At 51.4% G+C, this 22637-nt stretch overlaps 1 protein-coding gene across 1 annotated transcript in view; it reads right to left on the bottom strand.

Moving 5' to 3' along the window:
• Window positions 1-20601, bottom strand: part of SH3PXD2B (SH3 and PX domains 2B) — a 100516-nt gene extending 79915 nt beyond the window's left edge. The window contains exon 1 of the mRNA XM_004737601.3: window positions 20377-20601. Within this exon, the coding sequence (XP_004737658.1) occupies window positions 20377-20451 (75 nt within the window). The 5' untranslated portion in view covers window positions 20452-20601. The remainder of the gene's footprint in view (window positions 1-20376) is intronic.
• Window positions 20602-22637: the final 2036 nt, after the last annotated feature.

Below are 22637 nucleotides of genomic sequence, written 5' to 3'. Positions count from 1 at the left end.
TCCTGGTGTGGTTGCTGGGACTCCTGGCTCCCCACCCTAGTTTCCATTAGGCAGCACCACTTCAGGTTCTCCTATCTAAAGAGGAACCCAGCAGCCACTGGCCTAACCACCAGATCCTGGGAACCCATGCTGCCACCAGCAACATCAGTGCGGGTTCCAACGGGGCCTGGGTTCTTCCGCTGCCCACAGCCCCCCTTTGCCTGCTTCAGGCTGACAGCAGGGGGTTCTAAAACTGGCAAATATTTGAAAACTCTGCTCCAGACCACCCCTTACTTTATAGTTGGGGTATGAGGTCAGAGAGGGGAAGGGACTTGCCCAAGCCATGCAGAGAGCAGACAAGAGGGTTGGAACCAGACTGGGGGGTCCTCCTAGGAGGTGCTAAGGATGCAGGAGTTTTGTTCCAAAACGCAATTCCTCAGATCTGAGGAGTAGCAGAGCCCTTTTTAAATGGAGGGTGGAAAACCCTCCTCTTATGCAGCACACCGAGGGGCTCGGGCTTCTGTTCATGGGCCACAGAGCTTCTGCAGCGAGGCCTGAGCCCGGGATAACATAAGCGGTGCCATAACCTTAAATACAAAAACACGTGCAGCCCTCAAATCAGGCAGTGGTGCTAGTTCAAGTCCCAGATGAGGCTACTTCCTGCCGAGGAGGCTCCCAGGAATATGTCTAAGGATGCAGACCTTGGTTCAAGAAACCAACTTTAAAAGACGGTGCCCCCTCCCCCCTTAGGTTCCCATACTAACTAGGTCTCAGGGCTGGCGGATCCTGGGGACAGCCTGGCAGTGCCTGGCTGCACTCCAGAGCCAGCTCTCTGGCAGTACGCTGCCCTGGTCTGAGCTGGAGAAGCCCAGGGCGAGGGGGTGGGAGGCAGGGAGGGAGGAAAGGAGAGAAGGGTGGAGGAGAGAGGGAGGAGCAGAGGCACTTGGACGGACTCCGAGGGCTTAACTAATGGGAAGCATGATTCTGCTGTTCCCCGTGGAGACCACGAGTTCCCTCTGGTTCCGATCTGTCCGCTCTCCCCAGCTGTCTGCCCAACATCTGGCCTATGTAGGTCAGCACTCCCAACCTCCTTTTGCAATTGCAACACCCTGCACTTTGTCCGTATTGCCTAACACCCCAGAGCAGCATCGCGGGCCACCGGAAGAGCTGAAGACTAGGTGTTTATCTTTTTAGAGAGAGTACATTAAGTTTATTCTTGCAGAAATGCTGTTAAAGTGTCGCAAAGATTTGGAGACCCTGGAGCTGATAGGAGGGTGTCACAGTGGGGCAGGACCTGGGTGAGTGGGGGCCCTGCCTTGCGAACACAGTGTGCAATCCTTGGCAGCGACCTGCTGGGAAGGTGGGGCCGCCTCCTGGGCCGAGGAGGAAACCCCAGCCCAGAAGTGACCTGGCCTGCAGATGGGAAGAGCAGGTGACATCCCAGCCCCCTCAGCCTCTGAGGTCGCACGTCCTCCTAGCTTCCCAAGGCCAGGCCTCAGGTGTTCTGGATCCGAGGCCAGAACTTTCCAGTCTTTACATCAGTGTCAGAAAGCACCAAGCCCAGGTTTTGTAGCTAAGTGGCACACTGGGGGGGGCTGGCTGCCGATTTTCCTTTTCTTCCCCCTTCAATCTTTTCAATTAAGTGAATGCCTGGAAAGGGGCCCAAATACAAGAGCTGGAGGCTCTGGCTGCAGGTAGGATGCTCTGGTTTAGGACTGTGTTCCCACCCCTGCTTGTCCATAGGGCACGCGGTGAGCCTGCAGGGGGAGCTGAGGGCCTCTGACTCCCCGCAGGCAGAGGGGTGCCAGGCTGGCGTGAGAATCTCATTGTGTCTCTCTCCCCTGCTTCCAACACTTCAGTCCATTCATCCACTCATGCATCCCACAAATAGGACAGAGTGCCCACTGTGGACCAGGTTCCCTTCCAAGGGCTGGGCTCTGGCCATGGAGGAGACAGAAGCCCCTGCCCTTCTGGAGCTTTCCGCCTTGTCAAGGAAGGCAACAAAAGCATGCTAGAGGGCTTAGGGGACTGCCTCCTGCTCTGACCCAGCAAGCTTCTCCCTTGCCTCCTAGCCCTGCATGTGCCATGGCCTTCAGCAGGGGCATCTCTCCCTTTGCTTGGCTAGCAACTCTATTTCTCAGACATCAGCTTAGGAAGCCTTTGGAGACCCTGGATCCGGCTCTCTTCCCATTTTGTGGGTTCCCACAGCCGCTGGGGCTGCCCTCTCTCAGTACACGTGCCTCTGAGTGTACTGTTCTGTCATTCCTGCTCCCCCGGGAGGACTGAGGGGGCAGGGGTCACGTCTCTCCGGGGCACCACGCTTCTGCCAGTGCCTGCTGACATTAGGCTCCTGGGAAATGTCTGGTGAAAGACAAAAAGGCAGAAGGACAGACAGGCAGGCACGCAAAGAGACAAAAAGCCAAGACAGGGTGACACAGTCATAAATCAAGGTGACCTCACTCAAGGCTCTCCGTGTCTGGAGAGTAACGATGCTCTTGAAATGGCTGAATGGACAGCTTAACTGCCAAGGGTACTAGAAACAGAACCAGCTTTGTGACAGAGGAGACCGCAGGCATGGGGCCCGACCCTGGAAGAGAAGTCCACATCTCACCCCCAGGCTTCTCACAACAGGCGACAGAGAGAAACAACATCACAGGAGCGAGTTCAACTACAAGTGGAGGCATCGTCCTGTCGCCTTCAAGAGCCAGGACAGCCTGAGGGAATTCTCTGGAGGGGGCGGGGGATGATGGAAGTGTTCTGTATCCTGTCTGTGGTGGTGGTCCCAAGAACACACACATGCATAAAAACTCAGAATGCTATACCAAAAAAAGGGAATTTTACTGCAGACAACTAAAATGTAAAAAAACAATAAACATGCACATACCAATAACTCCTTCATGTTATTAAAAAACAGACGGGCACTGGCTTTAGAGTACCGGGCATGAATCTTGGCTCTATAGCTTGAAGCTGTTGTGTGACTTTGTAAGTCAATGCAGGGCTCCAAGCCTCCACTTTCTCATCTATAAAATGGAGAGAATAGTACCTACTTTTTAAGGTTGCCCAAGGATTATAGGAACTAATGCACGACAGGTGCTTGGCACACTGCCTGACTAGAGGCAGCTTCCAGCACCATCACTGATAACCCCATTAAACAGATGTGGCACGGGAGGCTCAGAGAGCCCATCTCCCCTGGGCCAACTCAAATCTTTCAAGGTGAGCCATGTTGAAAGGAAAAGTCTGGAAGATCATGCTGTGCCCACACAGAGCTGTCCACCCTTGGAGCTTTTTTGTCACTGCCAGAGTCTCATCCAGATGGGTGGGCAGGAGGAGCCATTTCCAAGCTGGCCGGGCTACCTCAATTCTTCTAGACCGAGACACAGAACTGGTGGAAATGCTCGTTGGTCTGGGTGTGTGGCTCCAGCCGGGGCCTCGGCTGCCAACACACGTCCTCGCACACATCTGGCCTGAAGCAGCATGGGGAAATTTCCAATGGCAAGCAGAGGTGCTGGCAGCTGGAGCCCCAGCTTGCTGAAACCAACCTGAAGGCTGGCTTTCTAGGAAAGCCTCCAGGGCAGGCACTGAGGGCTTCTGGGGCTCTCCACAGCTGCCAGGCCTCAGAGGAGCCCGGGGCTGTGCAGGAAACAGCTGAGAGATTTCAAGTTGGGGCCTCTCCTGCAGGGACAGGGCTGCCTAAAGAGAACTGGGCAGTCAACATGAGCACCCACTATGTGCGAGGCAGAGGGACAGGAGGGATAAAACCCAAGTAATGAAAAACAATCAAAATGGGCCACACTTACTGGGCTGATCAGGGACTAGGCCTTGTACTTAATTTATATTATGTTGTGAGATATGGAGACTCAGAAGGGGTCAAATGCTTACCTCCACTCTGTGACACAGTCAAGATCTAAACCCTGGCTGTGTGACATGGGAGGAAATCTCAGGATGTGTGCTCAGAGGGGTCTCAGCTCTTACCTAATGGGTCCAGCACAGTGCCTGACACATAGGGGATCTCGACAGAGAAGACATTAGTAGAATCCTCTCATGGCCACAGACCCCCTAAGAAGCACTCTCTAGTCACTGTGGGGGCATAGAGGGGACGAGGGATCATTCTGCAGGGGGAGCTCAGAGAGGCTCTCCAGATGAAAGAAACGACTGCTCTGGATCTCAAGGGACAAATAGTTTTCTGAATGAGGACCAACACCTAATGACCACTTCCTAAAGCCCCCAACCCTCTGCTCTCAGGAAACCCTGCAGAGCAAACCCTACTATCCACCCAATTTCACAGTGGAGAAAAGTGACATTCAGACAGGTTAGACCACCAGCCCAAAGCCATGCAGCTTTGGTTACGGAGGAGACCAGAATTTGAACCCAAATTTGTTTTTACTTCAGAATGCCTAATCCTAACCAAGAAGACCAGGTGAAAAGTGAGTGTTGCAAACCAGAAGCAAGTGTGTTCACGTCCCCTGGCTCCCAGGAACAGCAGAGCTGAGAATCCTGCCTCGACCACTTACCAGCCAGGGGACTTTGGGCAACAACTTTCTGTTTGGAAAAGTAAATGAGGCCACACGTGGGAAGCCAAAGACAGCACTGCCAGCAGTAGGTGCTCTCTGATGCACAGGAGAAATGAGTTCACAAACGCGTGTGCAGCCCCGACCACCCTTACTGTCCCTGACATGTTCTCAAACCCGGCTGTGGCGTACGTTTGGGGTGCTTGTTAAAACTTCAGAGTTTGACCCTAGCCAGCCCCTCCCACTGTCTGGGCTTAAACCCTGGCCCTGTGACTTCCTAGCTGCATGGGCCAGGGTAGGTCCTATCTCAGCCTGCTTCTCCATCTGTAAAACGGGGGTAATCAAAGTGCCTACCTCACGGGGTAATGGGAAGAATCAGATGATTCAGTGCATGCAAAGCTCCAAGCATAGCACCAGGTACATAGCAGCCACTCAATAAAGAACGGTCCTTGTTCCTTTTCCCCCAGCCTGGAGTCAATGGGTACAAAGATAATGTATGCAGAAGCCTGGTTATTCTTGATCCTAACAGGCAGAGATCAGAAGATCCCAAAAGTCTGGGATCTTCTAAAACAAGGTCAAATGGACGTGGGACCTCCAAGATAGGAGGGAGCTCAGTGGAGAAGGAGGTAGGAGCCAGGGTGGCCGGAAAGGTATAGGGGAGAGGCCAGAGTGAGGAGTCCAGCAGCCGTTCTCGTCCTGGGTTCTCCCTTCCCAGCTGGTTGTGCTGCCTTCTTACTAGCTATCTCCTCCACCACACAGCCTCAGCTCAGGCCTGGGCCGCTGCACTTTGGATGCCAGTGGCTGTTCCTGCAAGTCCTCTTGCCCCTCTGCTCACCCTAACAGGGATATTTCTAAAACACAGATTCTGACTGGATTCCCTTCCTCCTTGGTCTCTCAGTGGTTCCCTCTTAATGAAAAACAACAAAACAACAACACTGATTCACATTTAATGAGCACTTCCTTACTCCTGGCAATGCTACTGGTCCTTATTCCCTACGGGGTTGGACTTGTCACCCCCATTTTATGGATGGGGTAATTGGGTCTGGAGAAGCCGATGGCCTTATTTAGTTCAGGCCAACACAGTCACCAGCCTGGGTTTCTACAACAGTTCCTTCTCTGGCCTCCTGCCTCTAGTGGCCATCTTGGCTCTGCCTTGGTGGGGCTGTGGACAAGGACTGGACCAGGAGACACTGGGCCTGGATCAAGAGCCTAGATGCCAGCACCCGGATTTAACAAGTAAACAGGACGACTTAGGAAGAACACTCCCAAAGTTTAGAAAGATAACTGACACAAATCCTTCCTGTCACCCTCCAGTCCCCCAACCAAAGCTAAAGATACTGTAGCAGAAAACTGTAGAAGCTGAGACTGTCTAAAGAGGGTCAAAAATGTGGGGTTCCAAAGACCCTCTCAGGCAGTCTCAGTCTACAGCTGCCAGCTGTTGGGCCAGGGGGCCCCAGGGAATGCTGGGAGCTCTCCCTGCCACGAGGTGAGGTCACGCCACACAGAACAGGCAGCCCGGCCTCAAGACAGCAACAGTGCCAACTGCACAGACTCTGAGTCTGACAGACATGTGTTCCAATCCTGGCCACACCATGTCCTCAACCAAGCTCAGTTGGAGCCTCAGTTTCCCCATCTGTGAGACAGGGATGCTATAACAGTTATTTCCTGTCTCTCAGGGCAGGTGTAATGTATAAATGGGACAATAATACAGACATTATTAATCTGTAAGACGCCTGGTCTCATGGTAGACATTAACCCCCTTCCATGTAAGCAGACTGTGTGCCTTAGGCCCAAATCAAATCCAGATCATTAGGGTGAACCAAGTGAAACTTTTATTTGTGTGGGTAAAAAGTTGACAATTTCGTATGGTTCAACCTACTAGCATCCCAGAGGGCTGGAGGATTCCTTCTGCTTCCAGTGGACTAAACTAAGAATTACAGTTACTTTTCTTGTGAGTGTTTACTCGGTGGCATGTATGGAACGAGGCCTCCATTTATAGATGAAGAAGATCCGGAGGTTCTGAGAGGTTAAGTAACCCACCCAGAATTGCATAACTAGAAAGTGACACATCTAGGATTCGCATCCAGGTCTGGCTGCCTCCAAAGCGTGTGCCTTAACAATTATGACACAATGCTCAGTCTGATGCCAACAGGAGTCATCACGAGGAATCTGACCATCTCAGCTGATCGATGTCAGCATCTATCACCCTAGAATCACGGGAACTTAGAACTGAGGGGCCCAGGCAGTCATGGCTTCATTCAAGGAACACACTTGGCATCTGTTCCAATTCAGGTCCTGGACTGAGGGATTTGGGCCTGGTGGGAGAAAAGAAGACAAGCCAGCAGACGACTAGTCCCAATGTGTAGGCACTGCTATGCGGCTGGTCCACTGGGAGGCTCTTTATCAAAGCTGGGTGCTTGGCAGGGTGCCAGGCAAACTAACCTAAGATACACCCCAAACAACCGCCCCCTACAGCAAAGTCCAGCCTCGTCTTGTCCTATGGGGCACAGGAACACAGAGGAGAAAAGAACTTGAGAATGTGGAGGGACTGAGCTCTCAGACCTCAGGGTGGCCACCTAGGAGAGGTGTCCTAAGGGGAGAGGGAATCCTGCGCCAGATAAAGTAGGGCGATGGCAGAAGCGGGTTCCAGCTTTGTACAGCCAAGGAGCCCCATTTCCTGCGGAACCTGTATGCTGTTCCTAATGGTCAAGTTCGGAGAGTATCCTTGGCCAGGTCTGGGCCCACGCCCTCCTGGGCCCCTCATCTATGGGAGAAGACCGTTCTGCCCAGTCTCAATTTGAGTTCCTATGTGGACTTTTCTGCCAGCTTCTCATGCTTCCCATACAAGTCATTGAGAGAGGGAAAAACAGAGCAGGGGAAGCAGGCTCCCCTCCTTCTCGCTCCCTCCTGGAACCTCTCCTGCCTCTACCATACTATACTGTCCTCTCCTCTCTAGAGAAACAAAGAGGGGTAATACACAAAAATGTAATGCAACATGAAGCGGAATAAAATTCCTCGTAGCACCCAACAGTCCAGGTGTACTTCCTACGAGGCTGCACTGTATCGCTGTTTCCATTCTGCAAAGTAGCAGGTAAGGCCGAGGGAGGTCACAGGGCTAGTTCAGCGCAGCTGGCACTAAGCCGTCTGACGGCAAAGTCTGAGGTCTTAAAATTGTCCACGTTTCCACCACCAAAACGATATTTGGGGCTCTTCCCTAGACCCCTTTCTACACATTCAAGTACTTTCTGAAATCAAGATCACATTGTATACATAATTTGTCTTTTTCACTTGCATTATATGGTAAGCATTTCTCATTCATTAACAATTCTTTGAAAAAACCATTTTGAGAGGACCCTTAACGGTCCACTGAAGGCCATGTATCATTTATCTAATCATACCTCCAATGAGAAACATCAAAGTTATTTTCAATGTTGTTTTAATTACTGCACTGCTAAATATCCAAACATCTAAATCTTCTGGGAAAAGTGCTTTAAAATCACAGGGAATACATCCCAGGCTGGTCCATTTAGAGGATGTTTCTCAATATGTGGTCATACCAGACCACCTGAGTCCTATCATTTGACATGTTTATCCTCGCAAGTAATGGTGATAGAGATGATGATAAAGATAATACTAATGGAGAACTATCTAGCATCTTCATATGCCAGGCACTGCTCTAAAGCCTTTGTGAAATAATCCACAGTGGGTACTATTCTTACTCTCATTTTTTTTTTTTAAGATTTTATTTATTTATTGTCAGATAGAGATCACAAGTAGGCAGAGGGACAGGCAGAGCGAGAGGGAAGCAGGCTCCCCTCTGAGCAGAGAGCCTGACATGGGGCTCGATCCCAGGACTCCGGGATCACGACCCGAGCCAAAGGCAGAGGCTTTAACCCACTGAGCCACCCAGGTGCCCCTCTTACTCTCATTTTTATAGAGGAAGAAACTGAGGCACAGAGAAGTTAAGATGCTCACTCCAGGTTATACAGCTGGTAACCGGTAGAGCTGGTCAAACCCATGCCACCTGCCTTCCAAACCCAAAGTTGGAAACTTCTACCCAGAAGTCTTTCTCTCTCCGTTTTTTTGTTTCTTTTTTGTGCGTGTGTGTGTGCCACAGACCCCTTTGACAATCTCACAAAACGTACAGACCACTTTTTTTTTTTTTTTTTTGGACAGGGAGAGAGATCACAAGTACGCAGAGAGAGAGGGGGAAGCAGGCTCCCTGCTGAACAGAGAGCCCGATGTGGGGCTCGATCCCAGGACCTGAGATCACGACCTGAGCTCACAGCAGAGGCTTAACCCCCTGAGCCACTCAGGCGCCTTTACAGACCACTTCTTAGAATGATTTAAAATTAATAAAATAAAGCATACAGGGTTCCAAAGGAAACAGTATACTGAATTATAATAAAAAGGTTTCAAAACACAAAATGGTGAATATATGTACCCCTTTATTTATGTGATAATTGAAATCTAGTGGTAGAATGAGTAACACCACAATTCTGAACTAGCAAATCATCTACTTACTACCAGCAGATGATAAATGATCTTTGGGGACCATACAACAGCTGTAAGGGGATATGAAAATAGAATGGAATTTTTTTTTTAATTCTATTTCGGTAACACTTAGTGTAGTATTAGTTTCAGGGGTAGAGTTTAGTGAATCATTAGTTGCATAGAACACCCAGAGCTCATCACACCAAGTGCTCTCCTTAATGCCCGTCACCCACTCCTCTCCCCTCCAGCAACAGGGGAATTTCTACTGGTGACGGAGTCCAGGTATTGCTACTATCATTGAGGGCTGGTGCTGTCGCTCACTATAGAAGGCAGTGCTAGATAGGGTCGGAGGTTGATGAAAATAAAGATGAACTTTTCCCCTTCCAAGTTCAGGGCCCTCTGAATTCTACCTATGTTGAGAACTCTGCTAGTCAGTCTTCTCCCTCCAGAGCACACCTCTCTGTCCCAATGAGGAAGGGGCCACCCAGGCCTCAGACCCTCTCCTGGCCCCACACCAGGCTCCATCATGGCCCTAAGGCTGTGAGGATGTGTTCCAAACAGATGGTGACCTCCATGGGGACAAAAGCTGTCTGGCTATCTTAGCTTCTCTCCGGCTCTGGGCCAGGCTTGGCCCAGGGCAGACAATAAACCCACATCTGTGCAGCGGACTGCCAGCCAAGGATGGCCCAAAGCCAAAGGCTGCTGATTCACACCTTGGCTGGGGAGGAGGAAATGGTGACGCCACTGCGTGGGTTTCTAGCTTTCTTTGCCAATGCAGTGGGCAGGGGGTCCGTGCAATTCTGCTTAATTAAGCAGACTAGAAAATATTATCCTTGTGTACTTTAAGGCAATGTTTCCCTTCATCTGTGGGGAGAGAACTGACTATACCCTTATATAGTCAATGACAGGCACAGAGCTGAGTGTGATCCTAGGCAAATTATTCCACCTTCTCAAGCCTCAGTTTCCGCCTTTGTGAAATGGGCTAATATTATAGTATCCATGTAGTAGACATCAACTGTTCCCACCTGCCCCTTTTTCCAGCAACAGTACCTTGAATCTTCTCCAATGACTCTCTGACTGCTACTTGCAATTCAGGGGGACTCCGTATCCCAATATCCAGCTGTTGCCTGGCCAAAGGATGGTCAAGTGATCTGGCTGGGCCAGTCGGACTCTCTCTTTCTGGAAAACGGGGCTCTTGGGTGGCCAAAGATCTGAGGGATGGAGCAGCTGCCCGCCTCTGGTGATGCTCTGATGCCCCCTGGCAGCTCCTCCTCCCTGGGGAGCCCCAGCTGGCCAGGTCCTTTCCCCACACGTTCTGCCGGAGCCATCTTTCCGTACATTCCTGACAGCCTGAGTTAGCCAGGTTCATTTCTGCCATTTGCATCTCACAGAGGTGCCGAGTGGATTCAGTGACATAAAGTATGAAAAGCCTTGGGCACCTAAGAAGCACTCAGATAAATGATACCCATTCTATAAAAAGAATAAAAAATTATTATTAAGTCTTGAGAACAAAACAAGTATGGAATTATTTAATCCTTCCCAAACTTTGGAATCCCTACTGGTTCTCACAACCCCCTCTAATATTTCCCTCCCCACCCTCCTGCCAGACTTCATCTTCATGATGTGCACAGAGCCGCCCTGTCGACAGGTGCTCTCTCTCCCTGCCACCTCCCATGTTTTGTTTGTGCTCTGCCCCCTCCATTCTCCCGTACAAGGCCTTTCTATCCACCCAGCCAGCAGGAGGGCCCCTGAATATCAGCTCCCCAGCTATTCCAGTGATTTCCTCTTGGACACCTCCGAGCCTGAGCCCTGGCCCCCCACCCGTGTGTCCTGGGGCTGTGCCCATCTTGAGGGTGGGGATTGTGCCTTCTATTCTTTTGTGGTTATTAGCCCACTCAGGAGTCCCTGGGTCCTTCCGGCCCCCACCTGCCAAGCTTCATCTGCATCACTCAAATCTCTTCTGCTTCTTTCAAACGCACCACATATCGTACCACATACCGGGGTTTCCACTTCTTTGCTTTCCTGTCCTCTGCCTGAAATTCCCTTCCCTTTCTCCACTTGCGGCATCCCTCCCCAGCTTTGTGATCCGCCCTGGGTCACCTCCGCCATGCTGCCTTGTTCAAGTCCAAGTTTCCCAGAACCCAAGTGTACAGGCCTCTGTTATTCCCCCAAGTACCAGACTAGCTCTGAAACACCCCGTCTGCCTGTCTCTCTCAGGACACTGACCTCCTTCAAGTTTGAATTCCTGGTTTGTGTATCTGTAGATCATCCCTGCACTTCAAAGTGCCTGGTCCCTGGAGGGAACTGTATTTGTTCAGTGCATTCTCAAGAAACATTATCACTATTACAAAGTCCAAAGGTTCTTAGCCTTTTTTTTTTTTTTTTGAAAGCGGTGGTTTTTGTAGATTTGCCCAAGTATAGGGTGCCTGGTAAAATCTGAATTTCAAATAAACAAGGAACAATTTTGTAGTTTAAGTATGTCCCAAATATCACATATGTATCAAATTTAACTGGGCATCCTGTTAAATTTGGTAAATCAGCGCTGGGACAGCCTGACATAGGCCCGCAGAAGCAGACAGCAGAGCTCTGCCCCCATGCACACAAAAGATGCACCACTAGTCCCTTCTCCCTTCACCTCCTGAAGAAGGCCCTGGGCTTGGGCTCACAGCCCACCTGAAGGTTTGCATCTGAGCCAGCAAGTACGGGAGTACGGGAGGTAAACACCCCATGGTTTGGAGAAGGGGTGGAGGAATGATGGACATGTGACAAAGGTTGGACCTGTTAGCTCCCGGCAGAGTCCCAGAGAAGTGAGCCACACTAGCCCCTGCCCACTGGCCTGCTGTGAGATGCTGAGCTTCCTGAGTCTATCACATCAGCTAAGTCCCCATGTCATGGCAGGGGGCAGTGAGGCCAGCTCCACCCAGCATCTGGCTAACCCCACTGACAAAGGCTCTGGGGAGGGTCCACAGGGCCCCAGTTTCTGGGCATTACCCCGGGACCAGGAAGCTCCAAGGACAACTGTCCCAGCAGCACTGTCCTCAGGCATTCTGCATCAAAACTCATTTAATTTGCAAAGCCACCAAAGCCACGTACTTCCCAGAGGAGAAGGCTCAGGGCCAACAGCGAGTGAATGACAGAATCAGACTAGAACCCGGCCTCCAAGTGCAGAAGCCACACTCACAACCCCGCAGCCACATGGCTTTCTTAATAAGCCTCATCTTCTCTCCTTGGGCCAGGGACGGGTGCCCACGACTCACTGCTGCGCCCATCAGGCTGACATGGTACTCGGCCAGTGGCTCTCCTTCCTGCAGCTGCAGTGACCCACACAGCTGGCCTTCATCTCCAAAAGGAGGGAAAAAACCGAGTCACACCAAGCAAGACCGCTCCCCCTTCCACAGCCCTTTCTTCCAGGGAGAGAGCATGCGCCATTTGCGGTCAGGATATGAGTGTCCTAGATGTTCAGAAGTACCATGAATAGTGCCGTCGGTCCCCTAGTACTTTTCCAGCAGCGTGATAGCCAACTGGCCTTCAGCTGACCCCCGTGTACCTCAGGGTAGGTTAATAGTGACTGCCTGAACACCCAGGGAGCGGGGCGCGGGGCGAACCTCTCATCTGGATGGCCTTTCTTGTGCCCTGTGACCTTGGAGCCCACCGCAGAACTCCGGCCCACAATTCCTTCCAACCCTCTTCTGCAGCAGGCAGGCGTTAGGGGAGGGGGACCTGGACCCGCTGAGCAAGCAGCATTTTAACTCGGAAAGCATCTGCTCCGGCCTTCCCTCGAGGTATTTTAAACTCATTTCTTTCCACTTCTTGGGCGCTTATGCTGGAAAGCCCACATCCAGAGACCTCCCTCTGCAGCGAGAGTGGGAGAAGAGGCTTGGAGGCCAACGCCTACCTCGCGAGGACAGGCTCTCTGAGGAGCTGGAGAATCCTACTGCTTTGGGACGGGACAGGGCAGCAGGATGTGGGGACCTGGCTGGGGCCACCCACAGCTTGGCACAGCTTCTTTTTGAAAATGAGCATTTGCTGTTTTGTTTTTTTTTTTTTTTAATTTTCACTAAAAACAGGAATCTGTGTTCACTGCAGAACATTTGGAAAACAGAAAAGCACAGACGAGCAAAAAAAAAAAAAAAAAAAAAGACCATATTTTATCAGCTATATTTCTGTGCTTACACAGACACATATTTTCCTCCTTCATTTGTAATCAGGTGGGAATCAGCCTGAGCATGTTATTCTGCAAACAGCTTTTACTATTTAATATTCCCATGGCAGAAGACATTTTTACCATCTTGATAGTACCCTAGTATGTGGTTAGAGTACATTTCATTTATCTTGTTCTCCACTGAAGGGTGTTTAAGTGGTTACAGACTTCTTACTATCATAAACGATACTATGTTTGTATGTTCCTAATATAGCTCGTAATGACGGAGCCCTGTCTATATGCTGGGCCCATTTAATCCCCCCAATAGTCCTATGAAATTGGGACTGTTACTATTCCTGTTTTATAGAGGTGCAGAGAGGATAGATAAGCCACTTCTCTGAAGTCACACTGCTGGTTGGTGGCAGAGCAGGGATTTGAACCCACACTGTCTGGTGTGCTTTCTTTGCTCACCTGAAGCATGGAATGACACAGATTCAAAGTCGAAACTACAGTGACCCGTAAGTAACCGGAAGCTATGATAGCTCCATTTGCCTTTATCCTGAGCCTGTGCGGGAGCCCAGAGCATAAGGAGCAGGCTGCGATCAACTGCTGAGGATGACCCATCTGGCTCCTTGCATCCAAAGGCCAGAGCCATAAGGGTGGTACCTGATAAGGTCCACTGCTTTTCAGTCAAAAGAAAGCAACAGTCCTTAAAAAAAACCACCTACCCAAGGGGCCTTAATGCCTACCTAATGCACTATTTTTCTGGGATGTAGATGGAGTGTGCGACAAGAACCCATCTGCAGGGGAGACAGGAAGTCTCCATCGTGCTGGAGGGCCCATGTCCGAGGCTGCTGGGTGTCCAGCCTGGGGCTGGCAGCCCAAGCGTGTCACTTGAACAAAGCAATTTGGAGAACACATAGCATGGCCTCACAGGTAGGGAAGAGGCACAGATTTGGATCATGGCTATTATTATGACCATGTTATTTTTCATGACTACTACCATTGATTAAGTGCCTTAAATACACGATGCATCAGGCTATTGTGTGACAAGAGTTCATCTTTACAATCGCCCTACATTCGCCCGTAAGTTCTAGTACACACTCCTGCCCTCATTTTATAGAACTTCAGGTAGTTCGCCAACAAGGTCGCCCAGCTCAAAAGTGCTTCAGCAGGCCTCAAAGTCGGGAATTTTCAGCACCAAAGAACTGTGCTAGTAGCTGGCGTCTATCCCTCTAGCAGAAGGCACTGAGTGTCTACATTATCTGTAAACCACACAACAACACTTCCTCTCAGATGTAAGATGCTGTACTCATTCTACAGATGCAGAACTAAGGCTAGCAGTGGCAATGGCCAAGGCCACGTGTATCCCCAACATCCAAGTTTGCTGCCCTGCCCTGCATGTTCCTACCAAAGAAGGGGGGCCAGGTAACCAGGGGCTAGGCACAGAATGCAGCTAATCTGGGCAGCAGATGCACGCTTTGTGCCAGACCACTGAGCCTGCCTGCCAGAGGCCTCCTATAGACTGAGATGAGAATGCTGGTCACACCTAATAAGGGTGTGATCTACCCGGCAAAACCCAACAGCTCAGAATGGTGACCCTGGGCTTCTAGCGCCTGGCAAATGGAGAAAGGTTTCAAGGCTGGTGGCATGGCATTTGCCACCCCATCACTCCAGGGGCGCAATCAACTTAGAGCTTCCTGGGGTGAGAATGATGAGGGGTGTGGCTGCCTGCACCCAGGCTGAGGGAGCAGTGAGATGAGGGCAGGGCCAAGAGGGAGGAACTGGGGTCTAGAAGGCAAGTGACACACCTGAGGTTGCCTGGCACAGGGGTGGGATCATAGGGCTACCGGACTGCCACCTGTCCTACACCACATATGCATCTGGATCAGTCCTCATGTGGTCGCTCCTTGCTGTGTGACCTCAGGTACAAGCCTTCCCCTCTCTGAGCCTCCAGTCGCAAGGGGAGAATGGGAACGCCACGGTAACTACCTGAAGGATTAGGATCTTGCCCATATAAAATCACCCCATTTACTAGAAGACAAATAACTCAATATATTGAGAAAGGGGCAAAAGATCAAACAGGCAATTCACAGGAGAGGAAATGTAAATGGTCGACGGAGGCAGGAGATGCTCGACTTGCCGGTGAGCAGGGAGACAGGAACAGCGCCCTGCGATCCTATTCTGTGCCGAGCTGATTGGCTTAAGCTATAAAGTCTGACCATGTGGCGTGCTGGAAAGGACACACAGCAAAGGGGTGCACAGACAGACACTGCTCTGGGGGATGTAAGTGTCCCAGTGGCCCCCACCTCGGGTGCACAAGCAGGAAGCAGCTGCGTGGACCTGCACTGCTGGGACACCCTAGGAGTCCCCACCAGGAGCTAGTCAAGTGGAATATTAAACAGCAGTTAAAAATAAACTAGGGCCACATGTATCAGCATCGATCTCAAAAGGGCAATGTTTTTATGAAGTTCTAAAACATTCATGCAAGATTTAGGCCAGTGTTAAAAAGGGAAAAACATTAAAAGGTGCACAGGGCTGGGGGGCAGGAAGGGGAATGATTGCAGACAAATCCCGGGGACCTTTTTGGGGGTGATGCAAACGTTATAAAACCACATTACAGTAGTGGCTTCATGGCTCTATAAATTCACTAAAACAATCAGCAAACCATACACTTCAAACGAGTGAATTCTATGGCTTATAAATTATACCTCAATAAGGCTGAGAGGAAAAAAAAATCCTATCTAACAGACCCAATAGTCTATTGTTTTAATAAGATTTGAGAAAGAGAGAGAGAGAGCTGGAGAGAGAGAGCACAAGCAGGGGGAGGAGCAGAGGGAGAGGAAGAAGCAGACTCCCTGCTGAGCAAGGAGCCTGACTGATGAAGGATTCGATCCCATGACCCTGGATCATGAACCTGAGCCAAAGGCAAGACGCTTCACTGACTAAGCCACCCAGGCGCTCCACTAATAGTCTATTTTTTAAACGGACACAGGAATGATAAATACCAACTACAGGACACCAGTTCATTTTGGGGAGAGGGAGAGTTAGGGAGGGTATATAAAGGTTTTGTTTCTGCTACATTTCTTAAAAACCAAAAATAATGATCTGAAACATCCAAATATGAAGATCTGACAGAGCTGCCCGGTGGAGAGTTATTTCATCTTATGTATTTGTATATTTGAAATAGTGTATTTAAAAGTACCTATTTTTTTTTAAAGATTTCATTTATTTAGTTGACAGAGATCACAAGTAGGCAGAGAGACAGAGAAGCAGGCTCCCTGCTGAGCAGATAGCCCGATGTGGGGCTCGATCCCAGGACCCTGGGATCATGAACCTGAGCCAAAGGCAGAGGCTTTAACCCACTGAGCCACCCAGGTGCCCCCAAAAGTACCTATTTTTAAAGGACTGTTGTGAGGACTCACTATACAAAGTTTCATCCAGTGCCTGGCCCACAAGAGGTGATCAGATGTCAGCTATTAGGACTGCTGCTTTAACTACTACTCCCACCATCTTACTCTTAACATCTAAAGATCTCCAGGCAGAGCAAGCCAGCACCTCCTGGCTCTTGCAGACAAGGACTCTCTTCTGAATCCAAGGCTTCTGTATATCCCACTCCAGTGCAAGAAATGGCGGGATCCTGCAAAACCTCCAGGGAACACTTCCTCCTCCTCTCAGGAGGAGTCAGAAGATAACCCAGCCAGGGAGGGTCTCCCCAGGGCATCACCCTAGAAAGCCCCCTTTCCATTCATTCTGAAAGCCCTGGGCTCCAGGCAAGGAGATTTCCTAACACAGAAGGGGAGCAGCTCCCTAAGACTTCGCTCTCCCAGCCTCTGACAGAGGCTCCAGGGGAGCCTCTCTGAATCACAGTATCATTGATATTATCATCCACAACAACCCCTACCTAACGGTTGGGATCTCAGAGGTCCTGGGGGTTTCTGTCCCTACATTCTCCAGACCAGACCTGTGGCTCTGCCCCTGGGCCCACTGATGACATCTGTGCTCACAGGTAAAGGAGGGTAGGGTGGGGCACGGCTGATCACGGAGCACTTCGTGTCATTTCAGGTGTAACTGGTGACCCAGCCCTGGGCTCAGGGGCAGTTCTCCACGACATCAACAGTACCTGTGACCAGTTCCTTCCAAGGCAACTGGGTGGCAAACAGGTGGCCAAGGTAGCTGCAAATGGGGGAGGAGGTGGTGGAAAATTAGGGGGTGTGGCTAACAGAATTCTCTGTAACTGATTTATATATTCTAACACAGAGTTAGGTTGAGGCAGGGGGTGGTGGGGGTGGGGGGTGTGATTTTAAACTCCTATGAGACATGTCAGGAGATGTTTTTGGTTGTCACAATTTGGGAGGGGACACTACTGGCACCTAGTGGGTAGAAGACAAAGAGATGTTGCTAAATCTCCAACAATGCTCAGGACAGGCCCCCCACAACAAAGAAGGTTCTGGCTCAAACTGTCAACAGTGTTGAGGTTGAGAAATTCTGTCCCAGAGAGAAGGAACAGTATTTACAACTTGCAGATTGTTGAAGATGGAGTTCGGAGAGCTGGATTGACCAGCCTAAGGTCACACACACAGCAAAGCTCAGGACTGTCCAACTCCCCTTGCCACGCTTTCTCTCCAGGGTGGCTGGGTCAGGTTCAGAGAGGAGGACACCAAATGGGATGAAAGCCTAGGCCCACACCAACAGCAGCCTCTGTGCCCATTTATTCCAGAGTGGTGGGGTGGCCATGTCTTGAGAACAGGAGAGGGAGACGCTGGTACTTTCCGCTGGGTTCGCGTCCCCTGCCATCACGGCACTACATCTGCCCTGTTTCTGTGGACGACTCAGGCTTCACTTTAGCTCATTGTCCCTCTTCATCTGGTGAGCCAAAAGCTTGGTTACCAGGGAGGGAGCCACCTTGAGTCACAAGAGTGACTAAACCCACATGCAGAAAAACAAGTTTTTGGTGAAATCCCTCCACACATGACTTTGGCACATTCCCAATCAGAGTGACATGGACGCCACAGAGCAGGGAGGCAGGCTCACAAAGCTATGGCACACCAGCTCAGATGTCACATGGTTCCTCCCCTTAGGAAATGGACACTATCACCCCCCGGGTACAGATGAGAAAACTGAGTCTCAGAGAAGCTACATGGCCACCATGTGGAGACCAAAATTTGAACCCAAATCTGTATTTTTAACTTGTCTCAAGGAGCCCTTAAAAAGTGATGGAAAGCTAAGCAAGATGTCCCTTAAAGCCGCAGAAACTTCAAAAAGCTGGCGGGGATGGATCTGACTGAGCAGAGGATGAAAAGCTTAGTCAAGGGTATCACCAATGATGGCTGGTTCTTAAGGGGACTCTACTTAAGGAAATTAGGAAATTAGGAAGGTATGGGTCTAGGAAGGGGTGTGCTCCAGGGGAACACCATTTTTGGGGATCCAACAGACTTGGATTGACGTCCCTTGCTCTGCCCGTGACTGTGACCTCAGGTGTAGAACCTCACCCTTTGGAGCCTCAGTCTCCTCATCTGTCAAATGGGCTCAAGAACTTCATGCATACAAACCTCATATGCATGTGCTAGGAGCAGAGAGGAGAGAGTGACTGGATGCTGATGCCTGGCTTGTGGTGGCTGTGTCTATTCTGGTTCTGCCAGCTCACAGATTGGGTGGGAGGCAGCATGGAGAATTTTAGACTTTCTCTTGTTGCCATGTTGGTGAAAACTGTCTTCATACCCAAAAGGCAACTCAGTTACACACTCAACAAGCTCAAACAAGAAACCAAGATTTGGCAGCAATTTAAGCAGTTAACCAAAAAAAAAAAAAAAAAAAAAAAAAAAAAAAAAAGACAATTCAGCTCCGCTCTGGAATCAAGGGAAACTTCACTCTATTTAAAGATGCCACAGGTCCAGGAAATAGCTTCCCACCGCCTGGCTGAGGGCTGAGTAACTGGCTGCCTCAGCCAATAACAATACCGACTCACACAGCACACCCTTTCTCCTGGAGAGTGCAGAGTGGATTCCAGCTATCTCCTTTCAGGATTTTATAGGCTATTCACGGAGGGCATGTAGATCTGCTTTATAAGAACGAGCCTCTTAAGAAAATAGATCCAGAGAAGACTTGCAAGGGAGGCCAAGGAGCTGAATTTAGCCAGCCAACGCCCTTTGCTAGTCATTGTTCTACACTTCTTTGTTAGGATTTTTTCCCTCCCTCTTGCTCTTTTTTCCTTCCTGGTTAACTTCTCTGCAGCTAGGCGCTGCCACTGCCCCCCTCTCACCACCACAGACACCACAGCTCCCCCCTTCCCTTCAGGAAGAAGGCCTCCCCAAGGCCTCACTCGGGCCCAATATCTCACAGACGCAGAAGCCCTCCACCCAAAACCTCTAAGGTGATCCCATGGCCCCTTGAGCCCAGATTCAGGTACCTAGACTGATGCAGAGTCCATTTCCCATCTGGGGGTCACCGCCTGCCCAGGCACATCTTCCAGAGGCAGGGAAGGCCTGAATGCAGCTCCACGTTCTAGAACCTGCAGCTTCCTTGAGCCTCAGGCTTCCCATCTGCAAAATGAGGCTGCTGGCCCATTTTTCACCAGCTCTAAACAAGATTCTCATTTTACACTGGGAGGTACCAGGAGAAAACTTTCCTACATTTTTAAACAGTAGTTATTGGAGAAAGAGGGCAGGGACTTTTTTTTTTTTTTTTTTTTAAACCTTTTCACGGTGCAGGCGCTCCAAGGAGCCATTCTCGGAGATGGCTCCGGCTGGATCCTCCGAAAGAACAGAGCCAAACTTGGCGATCCCCAGAGGGGCTACCTGTGGCTAGGCACTGCGGGTCTGAGTGCCTCTGGACAAGGAGGAACCCGGCGGGCACCCTGAGAACAGGAGCTTCTCTCTGTGTCTCTCCTCCCCCCTCCCCCCTCTTTCGGTCTCTGTCCCCTACATTGGCTGGGGCGAGACTTTTCCACAGACGGGCAGGAGGAGTTGGGGGGAGGATAAGGGGGAGACGGAAAGGAGGAGAGGAGCTGCAGAGGGGCGAGCGGGGGCGCGAGGCGGGAGGACGGGAAGGAGGGGAGGAGAACCGGGCAAAAGAGAGGAGGGGGAGGGGGAGGAGCTGGGAGAGACCCGGGCACGCAGCAGAAGGGCCAAGCGCGGAGAGAAGGGGAGGGTGGGGGAAGAGCAGACGGTTCGGAAGTTTTCAGAACCCAGGGGCTCTCGGTCGCCCCCGGCGAGGCACGGACTCGAGGGGGCGTGGGGGCCGCGCGGCACTCACATAATGCTTGTTGGGCACCCGCCGCTTCTGCACGTCCAGCACCTTCACCTCCACGATGCTGCGCCGCGGCGGCATGGCCGTCCTCCGCGGAGCCGAGCGCGGGTACGGGGGGCGCGCTGCGGCGGGCGGAAAGCGGGGGGGCCGAACGCTCTCGGGAGCCCCGGCAGATCACGGGCCGAGCACGAGCCGCTGCCGCCGCCGCCGCCGCCCTTCGCTCCGCGCGCCCTCGGGCCGGGCCCGCCGCCGTCGCCCGCCCCCGGCCCGCCCCCGGGCCCGCCCCCCGCGCCGCCGCACCGCCCCCTTAAAGGGCCCGGCCCCGTTCCCGCCTCCGGCGCGCGGACCCGGCTGGCCCACGTCCGGCCTCCGCCGCGCCTTTGTCCCGGCGCCCTACCCCGGCGTCCGGGGGAGGGGACGGGCGCGCATCCGCCGGCCAGTCACTGACTTATCGGTGGATTCATTCCCGCACTCGTTCAGCTCAGGAGCCGCTGTCCAGCGCCGGATCTCAGGGCCGGGCTCCCGGGTTCAAATTCCGACTCTGCCTCTATCTGTTCCGCAGCTTTGGGCAAGTTGCTTACCCTCTCCGGGTTCAGTTCCTTCATCAGTACTACAGGTCTTGTAGGACCACCTGCCAACCAGGACTGTCCTCCCCATGTGAAGATGCATGTGAAGCCATTGGCAATGTCTGCCCACTGTATAAAATGTTGGCAGTTTTAAACTCAGTTCCAAGCCTTGGGGATTCAGGGAGTAGCCAGAGGCCAGGAGCTTCCTTTGCTAGGTGTACACTCAGAGATGGGGAGAGAGGAAGATAAAAATCGCAACAAATGCAAGTACAATATAATTGCAACGACAGTAGCAGGGCAGCATAATAGGGCAGTGGATGGGAACATGGGGCAGAGGTGTCCTTGGAACAGAGGCCACTGATTCCCAAACGTGGAGCTTTTCCTCCACGCCTTCTGCTTTTCTGAAATGTTCCTTTTGAACGGTCAAGACAACTCTGGGACGAAAAGGTGGTTGGCCCATACTACAGATGGGGTACCTGAGAACAGCCTCCAGACTCACAGAACTGTAGAAAGAACCCATCCCTGTGTGGCTCTGGGCATATTTCACCAGCTAAGGTGGCTGGGGCTGTTTCACATTTCTTGATTTAGTGCCTCCTAGCCCTGGCTTAGCCCTGGCTTGGCTCAGAGTCATTTTCAGGTGGCCGCTGAACAAATGTCTGAACAAATGTACACATCAGTGCATGGATAGGAGCCTGGCCAATGCTGTCACACTAGGAAGAACACGAGTCATTTGTCCAACAAACTGCATCACTCCCCTCCAGGCCGGAAAGAGCCAAGGCTCCTTCCCACCCTGGATCCCAGGTCATCCTTTGAAAGACCATAAGGGTCCTCCAAGGGAGGGTGCTTCCCTGCAGCCCTGGCCAGGTTCCTGGATAGCAGGGTGCCGACCACTTTGGAGCCACCCATCCATTTGCCCCTCCAAATTCGTTGCCAGGTTTTACCGCCCTGCTCTGGCTCCAGAGGATGGCCTGTGTGGATTTCACTGATGGGCTCCCTGTACTCAGCTTCCTGTTGGACTTGGCCCATGGGAGGCCCCAGCAGGAGACTGAGGGCAGAAGAAGAGAGAGGTCTCAGTCTAATTTCCTGAGTTCTCTTCCTGCAGGGTTGTGCTTACCAAAGGTGGCCTTCCACATATCTTCTCCCTCAGGGTTCCTGGAACCACCTTTTTTCCACTAAGGGTGTTAACAGTCATGCTGTTGCAAAGCCTGGGTACTGCATCATTCCCCCCCGCCCCCGGGGTTCCTTAAGCCCTGCTCACACCTTTGTAAGTGGACTCTAGTAAACTTCCCTGGTGTCCTGGTTTGAGAGAGCCATCTGTTTTATACCAGGACATTCACTGATAACATTTCTGTAAGGCACGTTCTTCTGAAGAACCACTGTAAGTTAAGTTACTTGGTAATGTCCAATATGTGGAAGGCCTGGGTTTTTTGTTCCTTTTACCTCGTCCTCTGAATGAGCCAAGCCTTCCTAATAAGGCAGAACCACAGAAGGCCGACACTAGAGGAAATCTGTGAATCAGCCAGCTTCCTCGGTTTTCCCAGAAAGGCTATGCAACCTGGCCGAGTTGTACATGGAGTGGCCAAGTTGGGGCTTCAGCCGTCCTGGGCTTGCCTCTTCTGTGGCAGGTCTGGCCCCGGGAGACAGACTTTCCTCTCATCTGCCTGTAGCAGAAGATGCAATGCTTGCATCTTTCCATGCTTT

Source organism: Mustela putorius, unplaced genomic scaffold, assembly GCF_011764305.1.
Source record: "Mustela putorius furo isolate JIRA1106 unplaced genomic scaffold, ASM1176430v1.1 tig00000145_pilon_pilon_pilon, whole genome shotgun sequence".
NCBI classification, from domain to species: domain Eukaryota; kingdom Metazoa; phylum Chordata; class Mammalia; order Carnivora; family Mustelidae; genus Mustela; species Mustela putorius.
The sequence above is the reverse complement of the archived record's forward strand: the minus strand, read 5'-3'. Positions and strand labels throughout refer to the sequence as shown.